General features: G+C 43.1%; 1 protein-coding gene across 5 annotated transcripts in view; it reads right to left on the bottom strand.

Moving 5' to 3' along the window:
• cux2b (cut-like homeobox 2b) overlaps positions 1 to 13,916 on the bottom strand; it is a 152,530-nt gene that overhangs the window by 55,912 nt on the left and 82,702 nt on the right. For all 5 annotated transcript variants that reach the window (XM_008417261.1, XM_008417255.2, XM_008417256.2 and 2 more), the window contains one exon: positions 11,609 to 11,656. In XM_008417261.1, coding sequence (XP_008415483.1) covers positions 11,609 to 11,644 — 36 coding nt within the window. In that variant the 5' untranslated portion in view covers positions 11,645 to 11,656. The remainder of the gene's footprint in view (positions 1 to 11,608; positions 11,657 to 13,916) is intronic.

Consider the following 13,916-nt stretch of genomic DNA (forward strand, 5'->3'; position numbering starts at 1 on the left):
CCTTTTCCAGAGTCTTGTAAGGGCCAGAGTTTATCAAACAACAGTATAAAACCTTCTGGATGAAACACGACTGAGCTCTTACCACTTCCTCCCAGAAGCTGAAGTTCCCTCACCTCACCAGTTTGCCCCCATCATCACCACCTCCACCTCCTCACTGACCGGCTCCTCAACCCCTCGCYGGGCTGGGCCTCCACTCCAAAACAAGAACCGCAGCTCTTCCTCGAAATCCACAGAGACCCAATTACAGCGACTGAAGGCGAAATCACAAGAAGATGCAAAGTTACTTTGCTTTAATTGAGGATGTGTTTAACACTCTCCAGGGGTTGCTGCGGCCACATTATGAGTCTGATGAAACAGCAAAGCCYTTGCAGAGGGAGTTTAAAACATATATCTATGTGTGACAAAGGAGAAGAGCGCTCTGATCCGGGGGCTTGGATGTTTTAACRGGGGSGRGGGGGACTCAGAAATGTCACATCTCTGAAATAACACGAATAAAACAAATAGGTCTCTTACGAGTGTGAAAACATTTTGATTTGTGAAGAAGCAGCAGCACTTTAATGCGGTGGACATCAGAGGAGCGGCTTCTCTCCCAGGCAGCAGAGCTCGCCTTAATAGAGCCACATGTTAATTAGTATTGTAGTTAATCCCATATTAAAGAGACYCAAACTGTCAGGTCATATTATAAACAATCGGCCCTAACGTTCGTGCATGTGACATTTCGCGCTGCTATCACTTCTAGCAAAATGTTCCCTAGGTACTAATTGGCCTACTTTACGCCGTCTTTCTTTGAATTGCCACTTTCTTKATCATTTGGGGTATTAGCCTTGACAAGCATCATCCCAGACGCACTAAAAGTGGAGATTTTTTTATTTTTATTTATTTTTTTGTATAGGGACAGCAAAAAAAGAAGAAAAAAAAAACTGGAGTAAATGTTTTATACCGGCAAGTAATACTGTGAGATCTACATTCATGGGATATTAAAAACAATTTGAAAGAAGAATAAAAGTTCAAACACGTAGCCRGCAGCAAAGTGAGTGTAACTTTTCTCTGGCTTGCATTATTTAAGATAGACTCCATCACTTTATCAATCTATCGATCTCTCGGCAGAAAGATGAAAATGGAAAAATAATGAGGCCGATGAATGCTGTGTAAAGAACATCAATGTGCAAAATTTAATTATCCGCGCTGGAAAAAATAAAAAGAGAAGGAAAATGTGTCGGCTGTTTTCTAAAACAAAAAGAAAAGCGGGAAAGGGAAAAAAATAAAGGGAGCAGCTAATATTTTTTTCCCCCTCTCTGCATATTTTAATTACCAGATCAATCATAACCTACGTACTGCGGTACTGCAGAGAAAAGAAAATTGCAAGTCTAAATGAAAAACAATAGATTTGCTTTAAAGTCTTCGCTCTTTTGAAGTCTAAATTAAAATTTCAGGTACCTTTACCAGAGCCTTCTTTAGAAAGTTATGATATTTAATTAGCGTGTTTAGATTTTGCTGAAATTAAACTTCACAGCCGAGCATCATGTGAAATGAAGGCTGGTATTCCCAGGCTGCAGCTGGCTGGGTGGGGGGGGTAACACGCTGCAGATGAACGGAGGGAATTAAATCAGTTCAGCATGTGAGGGCTGTGTATCCTCTGACAGGAGCTCATGTTCCTGCGACTCGTGCTGCCACCGGCTCAATCGGAGGCCGGCTGACTCCCGGTGTTTCAGCGGAGTGGCTTTGCTCTCTCCGTAAAAGCCCGTTTCTCCGGCTCGGCTCAGATTCTCTCTGCGCCTGAAAATCAACCCCCCCCCACTCGTTCCGCCTTTTCCCTGCCTCACGCGAGTCTTCCCTGATGTTTATTCCTCCTGGCGTGTCCTCGCCGGCACAGAGCCACTGATTTCACACRTTTTTTTTATTGGCTAATTTGACTGTGCTCTTGCCAGCAGCTCAGACTTGAGCCAGGGGTTTTRGAGGATGTCGGAAACGGTGCTACGGCCTCTTTGCTGGTGTTGCTGCGAGACCAGGTGACGGCTAGGTCTTAAAAACRTCTTCCAAGATGCTGGTGAGATCTGCCTGTCTCTTATAGTGCCAGCAGGGGGGGATTTCTTTAAGAAGAGGGGCCTACCATCCAGCAGCGGGGCAGGCGTCCATCCTCAAACATGGCTAACATTTGCACAGCAGTGGCAGTCAGGCGTGACGTCTCTGGGCTCTGAGGTTTGCGCTGTCAGGGCGGTAGAAATTAAACCTGGCACTGCAGAGCAGAATGTGCTGAAACTCATCAATTCCACATGGCTAGAGCGCCAAGTGCCTATTTATAACACCCCCCACCCCCATCATCCACCCACCTCCTTATTTCTTCTTCTTTACCTGGTGCGCATCCCTGGCTCTAAACACGCATCCGTAATGATGAATACGCTGGGGCGGGACGTTCCGACAGGGCATCAGTCAGGACAGGAAAACAAACACGCACACGCGCCCCGTCAGATCGGCATGCGGCAGAGGAGGGATAAGGCCGACGGAGGGAAAGGCTGATGGAAGGGTTTGGGGGGCGTCTCGCAGTGAAAAGCTCGCGGCRGGATCGCAGCCATCAGTCACCTCGCCAGGAAACAAACAGGAGCAGTCAGATAGATTCAACTTGTACAAAAAGGCCCAACATGGAGCTGAAATATGGAGCCTGACTGGTAAAACACTGCCACCCATCTTCTGGGTTTGTTTATGCTGTCGTTTACTGAATTGATGGTATTTTTTGTTTTGTTTTTTAAGCAGGAGAGCTTTCATAAAACAGACTGGTGGCTTTTTTTTTCCTTCCAGAAAACKTTCATATTTTTTTAATGCTAAGATGCTTTCAAATACTGCAGGTGGAAGCAGAAAGACAAAACCTGTTTGTGGAAGACAAAGAAAGAACTGCGAGACTGACTTTCACTTTGAGTTTGTGTTTATTCAAGCAATGTATAAATTGCTGCCCCCGCTATGTGACAAATCTTGAGCAAATAATTTGTTTAAACTTGTAGACATCAACAACAGTTTAAAAAAAAGATGGACAGTCTACAGACTGTAGCTAGAAGGTCATCCTGAGTTGTTATGGGGTCAGAAAGACTAAAGACTCCAGCAATCTTCATCCAAAATCATGAAATCAACAGCGAAATAGTGGGAACCCCAGGGCTGGATTCTTGCTGTAGATGTGCTTCTGTTTGATTTTAAGTCTAATTCACCCTCAGCTAAATGACTAATTTGCTTTTCCCACCTTTAAAAGTCACAGCCTATTTTTGTGCACACTACTTGCRAAACTATCCTAGGCCATGCAGATTATTTTATTGAGTCCAGTTTTTTTATTTTTTTTACAATGACATTTGCAKTTAAAAAGAGCCAATCGGCTGCTGGACCTTCCTGCCTGTCTGGACCATAAAACCTGCTTTACATGGCTGAAACATTACTCAATAAATTCAAATGACGTTCAGGGAAAAAGATAAGCTCATAAGGCAGGAAAACACCTTTTTCTGCAAGTTTTCGTTGTGAGTCACATATTAACTGGAACATTACGATTAATTGAAACAGCAATGAAATATGTTGCAAGATCCACTATCTTGGGTCAAAACAGAGGAAAACTACTTCATTAGACTCCAGCTGAATGTTTCAAGTATCAAGGCGACGTTGCTCCCTCTCCGTTCATTTTCTATGGAACWTGTGCAGCGAGGCAACAATCCTATGCCATCCTCCAGCACAACCAGCCGGCGAAATACGTGGGTGTGCAATTTTGTTAATGCAAGGGCAAGTGACGTGACAAGTTGAAAAATGTTCAACTTTCGTCACCGCTGGTGCCGTCACTGTAGCGTTGGGCCACCACAGTTTACGGAAACGTTCATCTGCTGCTGTTGTTYGTTGCTCCCCATAAAGTGTGAACTGACTTTAGGTTAGGATTAGGCATGTACTGGTTACGGTTAGGTGTAGTAAAGATCAGGCTATAGGAATGAATGAAAACAGAGTGGAAGTCAATGCAAAGTCCTTGTGAAGATGGAAAGAAAATGTTTGTGTGTGTGTGTGTGTGTGTGTGTGTGTGTGTGTGTGTGTGTGTGTGTGTGCGTGTGTGTGTGTGTGTGTGTGCGTGTGTGCAAATCTGAATGAGACTGGAAACGTCTGGGCAGATCAATTATTTGTCATCCTGAGCTTCATGGCACAGTGGGAAGATGGACACAACATGGTCCAGAATATATTGGATATTATATTTAACTTTGATTAACTTCAATGAATAGCACATAAACCTTACAGTAATGAAGGTGTATAAACAGTATATGAAAAGAAGTGCTTTAAGTGTGGGTCAAAGAAGCTTTCCTGCACTGAAGTGAAAAACCTCTGGAGAGGCAGGAGACGTAAGAGCCTCAAGGAAGGTATTATCTAATGTCCAATTACACTCCTACGAACCCCCTGCATCTCTCCCCCTCCGCTCTGTCTCTCTCTCTCCTCACTTCTACCTTCCTGCCTCTCACCTTCATTCGGTGCTCTTAGTATGAAGAGGACACAAGTGATAAACCTGGAGCAGAAAGCCAGTGGTTTACATGGCCCCAGAGCCCATTATGTTCCCCACAATAGGCTGGAGGCCCGGACGTGCCGTGAATTGGTAATGGCCAGGAGATCCTGGGCCTGGCCTGCTGCTCAATGAGCCTGACAGTGGAGCAGCAGACAGACATTAGAGATACTTCGTCTGCCCAGTGCGGAGCAGTCTAGTGGCAGCCGGGGGGGAGACGATGTGAGAGTGGGAGTGACAGTGTGGATGGTGTCGTAAATGCCCCTTACATAAGGTAGGGCATGAATAATAACGCAAAGGGAGTATTCTGAGCCAATTCCAAGGTAGGGATCTGGTTTACTGCCACAGAATTACGAGTCTATAATGTATGATGTACTGAGAAATCAGCACTAGCTTGCCTTTTAAAACTGTATCAGACTGTATGAATGTGCTGCTCACTCATTCTGACACCACCTTCCCAAGTTAGCCATCCGCTCAGGCAATCTGTACCTAATAAGCCCAAGGTTTAGCCCGTGATGAAGATCYGTCTTCATTGAGCTGGAAAAGCTGTAGTGCCGCCAAGCATTTTTCCTAACGGTGCAGTCCCTCATCTATGAAAGTGCCATAGAGTCCCTCAGACAATTAGGCAGGGAAAAGCTTTATGACCGTTAGACTCACTCAGTGAGCGGCACTCTCACACCGCCAGCACTGCCAGGAGCGCTGGCTCGTGCAGAAAGGTAATTACGGAGCCTCTCATAATGACACGGAGGAAGCTTGCGTCATAACACCCACAGCCTTTTATCATGGCGCTGTAATTAATTATCATCCTTTACTCTTTGATTCATTCCACTATTCATAACATATTCATACATTCAAGAGAAATTATCATTTCCTTCAGGAATTAATCAAAAAAAGAGGAAGAACTGTTCGCCCCTCGATGGATCATCAAAGATGGAGCTCGTCTACCTCCTGGCGTGGAAGACGAGCTCCGGGTGAGTCACTGTGGAAAAAGATCTCCAGTACTTCAACACAGACTCCTCCACACTGGTCAAATACGCTACATGAAGGTTCACAGAAGTTTTGAGATGATTTTGGTCATTAAGACAAAGATTTTTTGCAAAGTGCTACCAGGTTGCAGTGACATCGACACTGTTTGGTGTGGAAGTTGTTACTGGAGGAAGATTTAAAATGAGATATTTCAGTGTCAGTAAAATGCATGAAAATGAAATTGAATGAAAAACAAAAAGTAGAAGAAACTAAGACAAAGCTGTATTTTTTATTAATTTTTTCTTTGCAAAGGCGAAGAATTTTTTCTTTGCAAAGGCGTGGTAAACAGGTTCCCTGTTTACCACGCTGTTGCAGCTGTAAGCGCTGTTGCAGCTCTAAGCTAGGTTTTGATGGCTGCTAATTCACCATTTTTTACTTACTGCATTACAAAAGTGAAAACACAATCTTTAAAATGTAAATTGTGTCTTTGTTTTAAGTCACTCGAGATGTTATTTTACACAAGCTTCTGTCATATGAACACACACAGTGTGACGTCACCTCTGTGAACTAAAAATGATACGGATTTTAATGCTGGRACGTAGACCCACTGGTACACATATTCAACTGCAACTCAGTRAGTTCAAGGATCTAAACATTGTGAATATGACTTGCCAAAGTTCAAATTGAGCATCAGAATGGAGAAATGGGGTATTAAGTTGCTTTGAATGTGCCTTGATTGTTGGTTCTGGACAGGCATTTCAGAAAATGCTGATCTGGATTTTCACACACCATCGTTGCTCATGTTTACAGAGAATGCTCCAAAAAAGAAAAAAAAAAAAAAAAAAACCTCCAGTGAGTGGCAACCAAAATGACCAAAATGGCTTGTCGGTGTCAGAGAAGAATAAGCACTCTGGTTCAAGATGACTGAAAGTTGACAGTACTCTGAATAAACACTTGTAGGTGCGAGGTATGTGAAATATGAACACGTCTTTGAAGGAGAGGAGCTAAAGCAACAGAAGTYGACACAGATGCCACTCCTGTCAGTGAAGAACAGAAAACAGATGCTACAATTTACACAAGATCCGTCGACTCTCTACGACTCAATTTCAGTAGAAACACAACGATGATAGATAGGATCAGAATTTGATWTGAGCAACACGACAGCATGGATCCAAATGGACATGCACCAATGGTTTAGGCTGCTGCTGATGCACCAATGTGTGAAATATTTTCTCAGTAAACTTTGGGCCCTTTAGTACCAACCAACCTAACTAAAGGGACACACATGGTCAGATCAAAGTCAAACTGCTGATGCGTGGTCACGTGGTTTTCGGATGTTCGCTTTCGCACAGACCTCATGGTCTATAAGACGCAACAAGCCCAGCTCCCCCTCCCGCCTCAATAACGTCACGGCGTTTTGCCATGTGTGATTTACAACAGCACAGCAAACAGCGATCATGGCAGAGAAGAACGACTAATAGGAGTTCACAAGTTTGGAAAAGGAGGAAATGATAATTGACAGGCTGGAAAATCTAATTTTACTTTTCATGTTATTGGAAGAAAAAAAAAAAAGAAGAACGGACGGCGTCGGTGATCCGTTCCCCCTCTGCATCGGACCAGAACTGAGCAGGGGGAGTTTAATATTTCAGTACTTCCCTCATATTGCTCCTCAAAATCTGCTCTCTGACAGAAAAACCAGAGTCCTTACTATCTGTGCTACCTGACGATCCGTCCTACTTTGCRTATACATTCAGAATGGCAGCTACTGGAAATGATGCTGTTTTCTACATAAATAAACACAGCTATGAACACAMAATAGGTTGGCATGGAGAAGAGGGTGAAGAGGGGCAGACAACATGAGGCGGAGAACAAGATGATGCGATTTTCATCAACTGCGACAATGAGAACCGATTCTGGCAGTTCAGCTCGACCAGGCAAAACCCTTTAGTCTACATGTGCGTCCCTTCAGGGCCACCCATATACCCATCGTCTGAAGACATRAWAAGCCACCATGTAAATTAAGYTAAAATCAGCTCCATCTGCTTTCTTTCACAATAAAAGTTTGACATGCARTAGAATGGAAAATTCACATCCACCGTCTATGCCATGAGGGGGATCCGTCCTGCTAGGTGTACCCAATAAAGTGGACRTTAAAKCTGTAACGGCACGTCAAACATTTTCAAAAATCAAAGGTCAAAAATTTCATCAGTGCAACTCATACAAATAGACATTTTTTTGAGTGTGAAATCAGATGAAACTACGCTGCCATTTTCTGATAGGTAATTTAGTTTTGAGGAGAAAAGAAAAGCTGCTGCATCTTCAAAATGCCCCTCATRCTCTCAAAGAGAATGAGCAACAACTGCAAAAACAACAACATAAAAAACAATATCTAACCTCACACCATTCCTCCTCAACCTCAGGGGAAAGAATGGCACAGTTAGACTCATAAACAGGTGTCCACCGGCCCCCGGTTCGCTGTGCTTTAATAGCTGTTTGATGTTTTTGATGTCTAGTCAGCTCGATCGTACCTTGCTGCTTGATAATGAGGCCCAATAATGATTCCTGAGCTTAAGGGGTTAATGGTATGTAACCGGCAGAGCTGCTAATTACACGTTACAAACTATTTATCAGAATCTCCATCTGCRCAAGCACCGCGGCTCTCATTGTGCACGCTAAATTACTCCACGGATTATCATTGTAAAGCAAGTTTCAGTAATTAGGGAACCATACTGCTGTTTTCTTATTCTGAGAGCACCAAACGACATCAAGAGGAGAGGAGAAAAATAGAATGACTTGTTAATTTGGGCCTCGATGCACCGGATGCGAAGCRGAATCTGCCTCGTTGGAAGAAACGCAAAAAGAAATCCGTCACTGTTCTTTCTTTTTCTCCAATCTGTCTCAACTAAAGGTTTATTCTGAGGGGAGTTTTTACCCGCCAAAGTGAGAGGGAGGTGTAAATTGCATCGAGAAACCCACAAAGTCTTTGGCGAGGCTGTTTGGTGTGCGTTCARCGGGCAGAAAGAAGAAGTCTGAGCTCGAGTTCCGCAAACGAGCGAGGTCCGATGGGCGCCGGCACTCCCGCGGCCGGTTATTTGAGAAATAACCGTCACATCCCTCAGCCCCAAAGGTGTGCCCAGGACCGCAGAGACGTGTACCATCTCCACTTCCGCTCTGTAAATTTTTATTAAAATCACCTTCATTATAAGACAGTGTTCATTATAAAACCAAAAACGCCGGTCTCTCAGGGGCCCCRTGGATTAATAAGGACAGCGGTGTATTTTAAGCCGTAAACTCAGCTCCTCACTGTCCTTAATCTCCTTCCTACTTCACAAGGCCAAATTAACACCTCTCCTCAGCTCTGACGGGACCTCATTAGCAAACTTCCAGGGAAAGAAAAGAGGAGAGCGGAACGAAAAAAAGAGGAGAAGAAGGAGGGAAGCGACCAATGACAGCCACCAGCTCTGGGATTAACCCTTTCTCCTCCTCCAGCTCGGTGGAAAAACTAGGTCGGCAACGTGTTTCTAATCAGTCGCCTGGTTAGTGATAATTAGAAGGCAAGATTGAACGGGAGAAGAGAGAAAAAGTGGGTGGGGAACGCTGAAATAAAAAAAAAGGAAAGGAAAGAAAGGGAACCTGTCATGTTGCGAACACTTCAAAGGAGCCGACTTCTCCTTTAGAAGTGGCATGATGAGGGTCCAAATACCACGAGGCGCTCCTCTGGGCCTCCGAACCCAGGCTGAGGAGGAGGGGTTGACGGAGAAGCGAGGACCCAGTTTGTTCTCACACATATGTAGCCACACATACACACACAGACACACCTGTACGGCGCAGCTGCGGGGGAGCGTTAGCCTACTCCCAACCACGCAACCTGTCCAACTCCAGCCTCCTCTTCACACTCGCCCCCTTGGCAGCAGCAGGTTGAGGTCCCAGCGCTCACGCTGAGGTCGTGCAGACTACTGCTGGGTAAAGTTCACAAGCCTCTGCAAGCTGTTTGACATTACCAATAAGGTCAAAGTGTATCAGAAAACACCAGAGGATTACAGTGTTGTGGTGTGCCATGCGGCAGGAGTCACCGCCCCGACCCAAAACTGTACGCGTCGTAAAACGTGAATGTTAACGGCTCCTTCTCCGTCTTGGAATAATAAATATACACAAACAAACACGGTTTTCATGGAGTAACATTAGATGCAGAACTTTGAATTTAGCGTACATTTTCTATAATCTACTAGGGCTGAAACGTTTAATCACGATGAATCGATTATTGTAATAATGGTCAACTAATTCAGTATTCATTACCCAGAGTATACAGACKGAAAAAAAGGACATTTGCTGAAAGAACACACTCAGAGCAATAACTAGGCCAAAACATACTTCTAACATGTTGATGTTGGAAGTATGTTTTAGCTGCAGATGCATCCTTTGCAACTGCATAAACTAAAAGAATGATGTGCTATTGCTTTTATGCAATGAAATGTTTRTTTTAAAAAGAAATGGAATTGTCTATTTACGTCTTTTAGCCGATCAATCGACTAATCATCAGAATAAAAATATTACCAAAGAAAACTCATTATTTGAAGCATGGTGGTGGTAGCGTCATGCTAAGGTTCCGTTTCACTGCCAGGGATGTTGAGGTAGGTGAATAGGAAATAATTCAGATGGAGGATTAGCTTCAACTCAAATCGATAGATTTAGAGGATAATAATCACATCCAAATAGTTTTAATGGATATAGTTGTCTTATATCATGTACCTTGTTTGGTCCTGACCCAAAATCTATGGAATACGCTTAAAGAGGGACATAAGTCAGGAAACCACTAAATCTATCAAAAAGATGCTACAATTTGACTAAAGTATGTGGTTTCAATGCATCAACCAAGTGTCAGAGGTAGCACATCTATAATTTACAGTTCAAACTTGTGCAATCTTTTCTCATTTTTAAGAACTGTTGATGTTTGCTTYGTTACCAGCCTGAATAGAAAAATTCAAGCTTATAAAAAAACAACTAAATGACTGATTGGTCCCAATGATAATTGTACAGGAACTTCTCATCTGTACAGTCTAGTACATGAGTGTGTCTCCTCAGCCTGCACATGCACTTATCAAGTTACACAAGAGAGACCAAGAGGTACCCAAAGAGGCCTGCAGCAAAACAGAAGATAAGGGGGGAAATAAATAAATAAATAAAAATCATCGCTCATTATCAGCCATCTATTTTATCTACTACAAGGCATCTCTCAAATCCCAGTTGTCAGACATCAGTGGTGTTCAAATTAATCCTCTGGGTTCCCGTTTGCGCAATAAAGACATGGACGGCTTGATTCACATATTTCTGGAACTTTACAGTCAGGAGTAATTGAATTAGCACATAAATGAGCCACAGAGCCGTGGCAGGAGAGCGTGGCGTGGACCACGACGGCCGCCGCTCGGGAACGCGGCGGCTCGGGCACAGTCAATTAGAAAGCATTAAAAAGGAGCTGCCAATAATCACTTCCAAGAGATCTGAACAATCCATGCTGAGTGTTCTCATGTTTACAGATGATAGGGCTTTCAGGTTGGCGCTGAGCGGGAGTTTAGAGGTGGTGGTGGGGTGAAGGGGAGTTAGGAAACGAGACTGGAAACATATTTGCGGTATCATTTCCATAAGCCTCTGCTTTGCGGACCATAACGCGGCTCGCAAATGTGATTTATGACCTTGGTTTAATGGCTGGAGCACAGTCTTCGTAGGTATCAGATGACTTTTTCAATATGGCGACGTCGGGGGAGGAGGCACGGCGAATGCACCATCTCAACAGGAAATGAGGGCTTGTCTCAGCCAAGAAAATATGAGAAGCCAGATATCTGATCATCTAATGGCAGATAGATGCTACTTCACTTTGACAGAAAAGGCATCAGTCAATACGCACTAGATGAGCAGCAACACACAAAGTACGCCATGGATTTCTCCCTCTATCTATCAAATCACTCGCTGAAGGAGCGCCGCGGTGCCTTTCTGGTCAATGTTCGCACGGCGTCCAACAGGAGAGTCTCCTTCGACTGATATTTGTGGGACGGAAACATTGAAAGTCGTCAATAACTACTACTTAGTGGTCTCTCCACTCTGCAGTGTGTATAATCCAAGCACAGACGTGCGACTCACCTGCGCCTGGAAACTCTTGAGAACAGGTGCCACCATCTCCCGGACCTCCTATGCACACACACACACACACACACACACACACGCACACACACACACACACACACACACACACACGCAAACACAAAAAAAGGAAACTCTGTCTCAGCAGATTTTACGGCGCAGATGCTCCACCTGTTCAGGAATCAGACTGGCCCCTGGGAGGCACAAACAGCTTGCTAAGAAAGTCTAAAACACCTCTAAGGTCCCGGCGATGTCTGTAGTTTCGTAGGGCGGAGGGTATTAGTGGTAAAACTGAAAAGGGTTTGGGTGGGCATGTTGGAAAAGTGGGGCTTTCCAATAGCTTGATTTAGAGCTCAGAAATCCTGACTCGTGCAAGCTCTCGCAGCTGCAGGTAAGGGGATTGTGCTGCCAGCGGTGACAGCCTGATCCCGTCTTAAACGCCTGTATTATACCGACAGGATTCCGGCTCCGCGCAGAGATAGGCAGGCGGCACGGCAAATAGCCTCAGGGTTCATTTATAAAACATTAAAATATTCTCTTTGACTTCAGCCAAATGTCAATACATGATTATTTCAAAGAAAATGATGATGAAAAAGGACAAAATCATATCTGTACCATGCATAGATTTAGCTTTCACTGCGCTTAGTTTAGGCAAGCCGGTTTTTTTGTTTTTTTTTCCTTAAAAAGTAAGACGGAACAAAAGTGACAAGTCTTACTGTAAGGCAGAGAAAACAAAAAGTTGATGCACAGATGGCATCTCAGCAGGTGTGAGCACTGTATGCAGAACAATAATGACATTTTAGTTTGTCTAATGCAAACTGACATTACAGTCAGCTGGGTTACCAGCTTCTGATCTGACAACTGACAAAACTAGCTGACACGTTGTTATTTTGCTTGTAACAGAACCTCTTGCTTCAAGTACACCTGCGTAGTAACAGCTCAATTCAGTATCTGATCTCTTTGCCAAAATGTTGTTGTTTTTTTATCTACTTTCGAACAAAGCATTTAGATGTTTGGTGCCCAAAGGAAAACATGGGGCTGAAAACCCAAATCTCACTATGGGATGAAGTAAACGAGTTATGCTAATATTTGTTTCTGATGATTGCATTATTCTCGACAGGTTGTCTTGACTACTAGTTTAGGAGCAATTTGTTGTGATACAGTAGTGAAAAGTATTTGGTATCTTCAGTTTTACTACAAGATGCCAATAAATGCTACACACTTTCAATTTCAGAACTCGGTTGCTGCTTTATCCATGTCTGAGACAAAGAAAGCTAAAAGAGACCAGAGTATATTTTTGAAATCCTGATATATGGACCAGATAGACCTGGACTGATTTACACGGCTTCTGACTTTAAATCTAATACGATTCAAGTCTGACTTCTGAGAAAAAAGTCAGAATTATTTTTTTAGGATTTATTTTAACCCCTAACCCTACCCTAACCCTCATTGGTACATAACCAATGAGGTCAACATTTATAGTAAAAGTATGCTTATTCTAGCTTCTAACAGATGCACATTTTTTGTGATTTAATTGTGAGTGAAGTCAAATTCAAAGCCTCTTGTGTTGGTAGAAAAATTTAATATTAAAGTTTAGCTGAAAACTTTATGAAAAAGATAAACTATTTTTTACCTACTTCTAAGCAGAGCTTTCAAACTGATCATTAAAGTCTGAAAACATTCAATTTTACGATAGCTGCATCTATTCTTTTTACTGTTTAGGCACAGAACAAAAAGATGTAATTTAATGAAACATGTGTGATGGTAGGTGTAGAAGGGATTTCGTTTTCCTTTAGATTCAGGATAGTTTGCCACTGACTGCAAATTCGCATTTGTTTCAGCTGAAGAAATTTCAAAAATACGCCCCAGTAGAAATCTGACATTAATGTTGGATCGGCATCCAACATTAATGTCAGATTTCAGATATTGAAAAAGATTCTAGATCGGGCATCTGCGACAATGTTTTGCATGTTTGACAAGGTGGTCAAACCTTTTGTTTTTGTCAGTTTCAGTTTCTTATTCATTTTACAGGGGCTGTTCTTCTCCTAATTGCACTAACTGAACAAATTTAAGTTGTTTCTCCATGATTGTGCAAGCTTGTGAAGCTGTTGGTGTATTTAAGTGAGCTGTACTGGTGCAGTTATCGAATGAATTTGCAATTCAGTACATTTGTGTCTGTGTTTAAAATGAGAAAAATTTAAAGCCAAATCAGAACTGTTTTTCTGTTTTGGATCAGTATTGACTGATCCTCGGATATCGGTATCGAAAGAGAAAAAGCTGGATCGGTGCATCCCCAGGTCAGACAGCA

This window comes from Poecilia reticulata, linkage group LG9, assembly GCF_000633615.1.
Source record: "Poecilia reticulata strain Guanapo linkage group LG9, Guppy_female_1.0+MT, whole genome shotgun sequence".
NCBI lineage: Eukaryota > Metazoa > Chordata > Actinopteri > Cyprinodontiformes > Poeciliidae > Poecilia > Poecilia reticulata.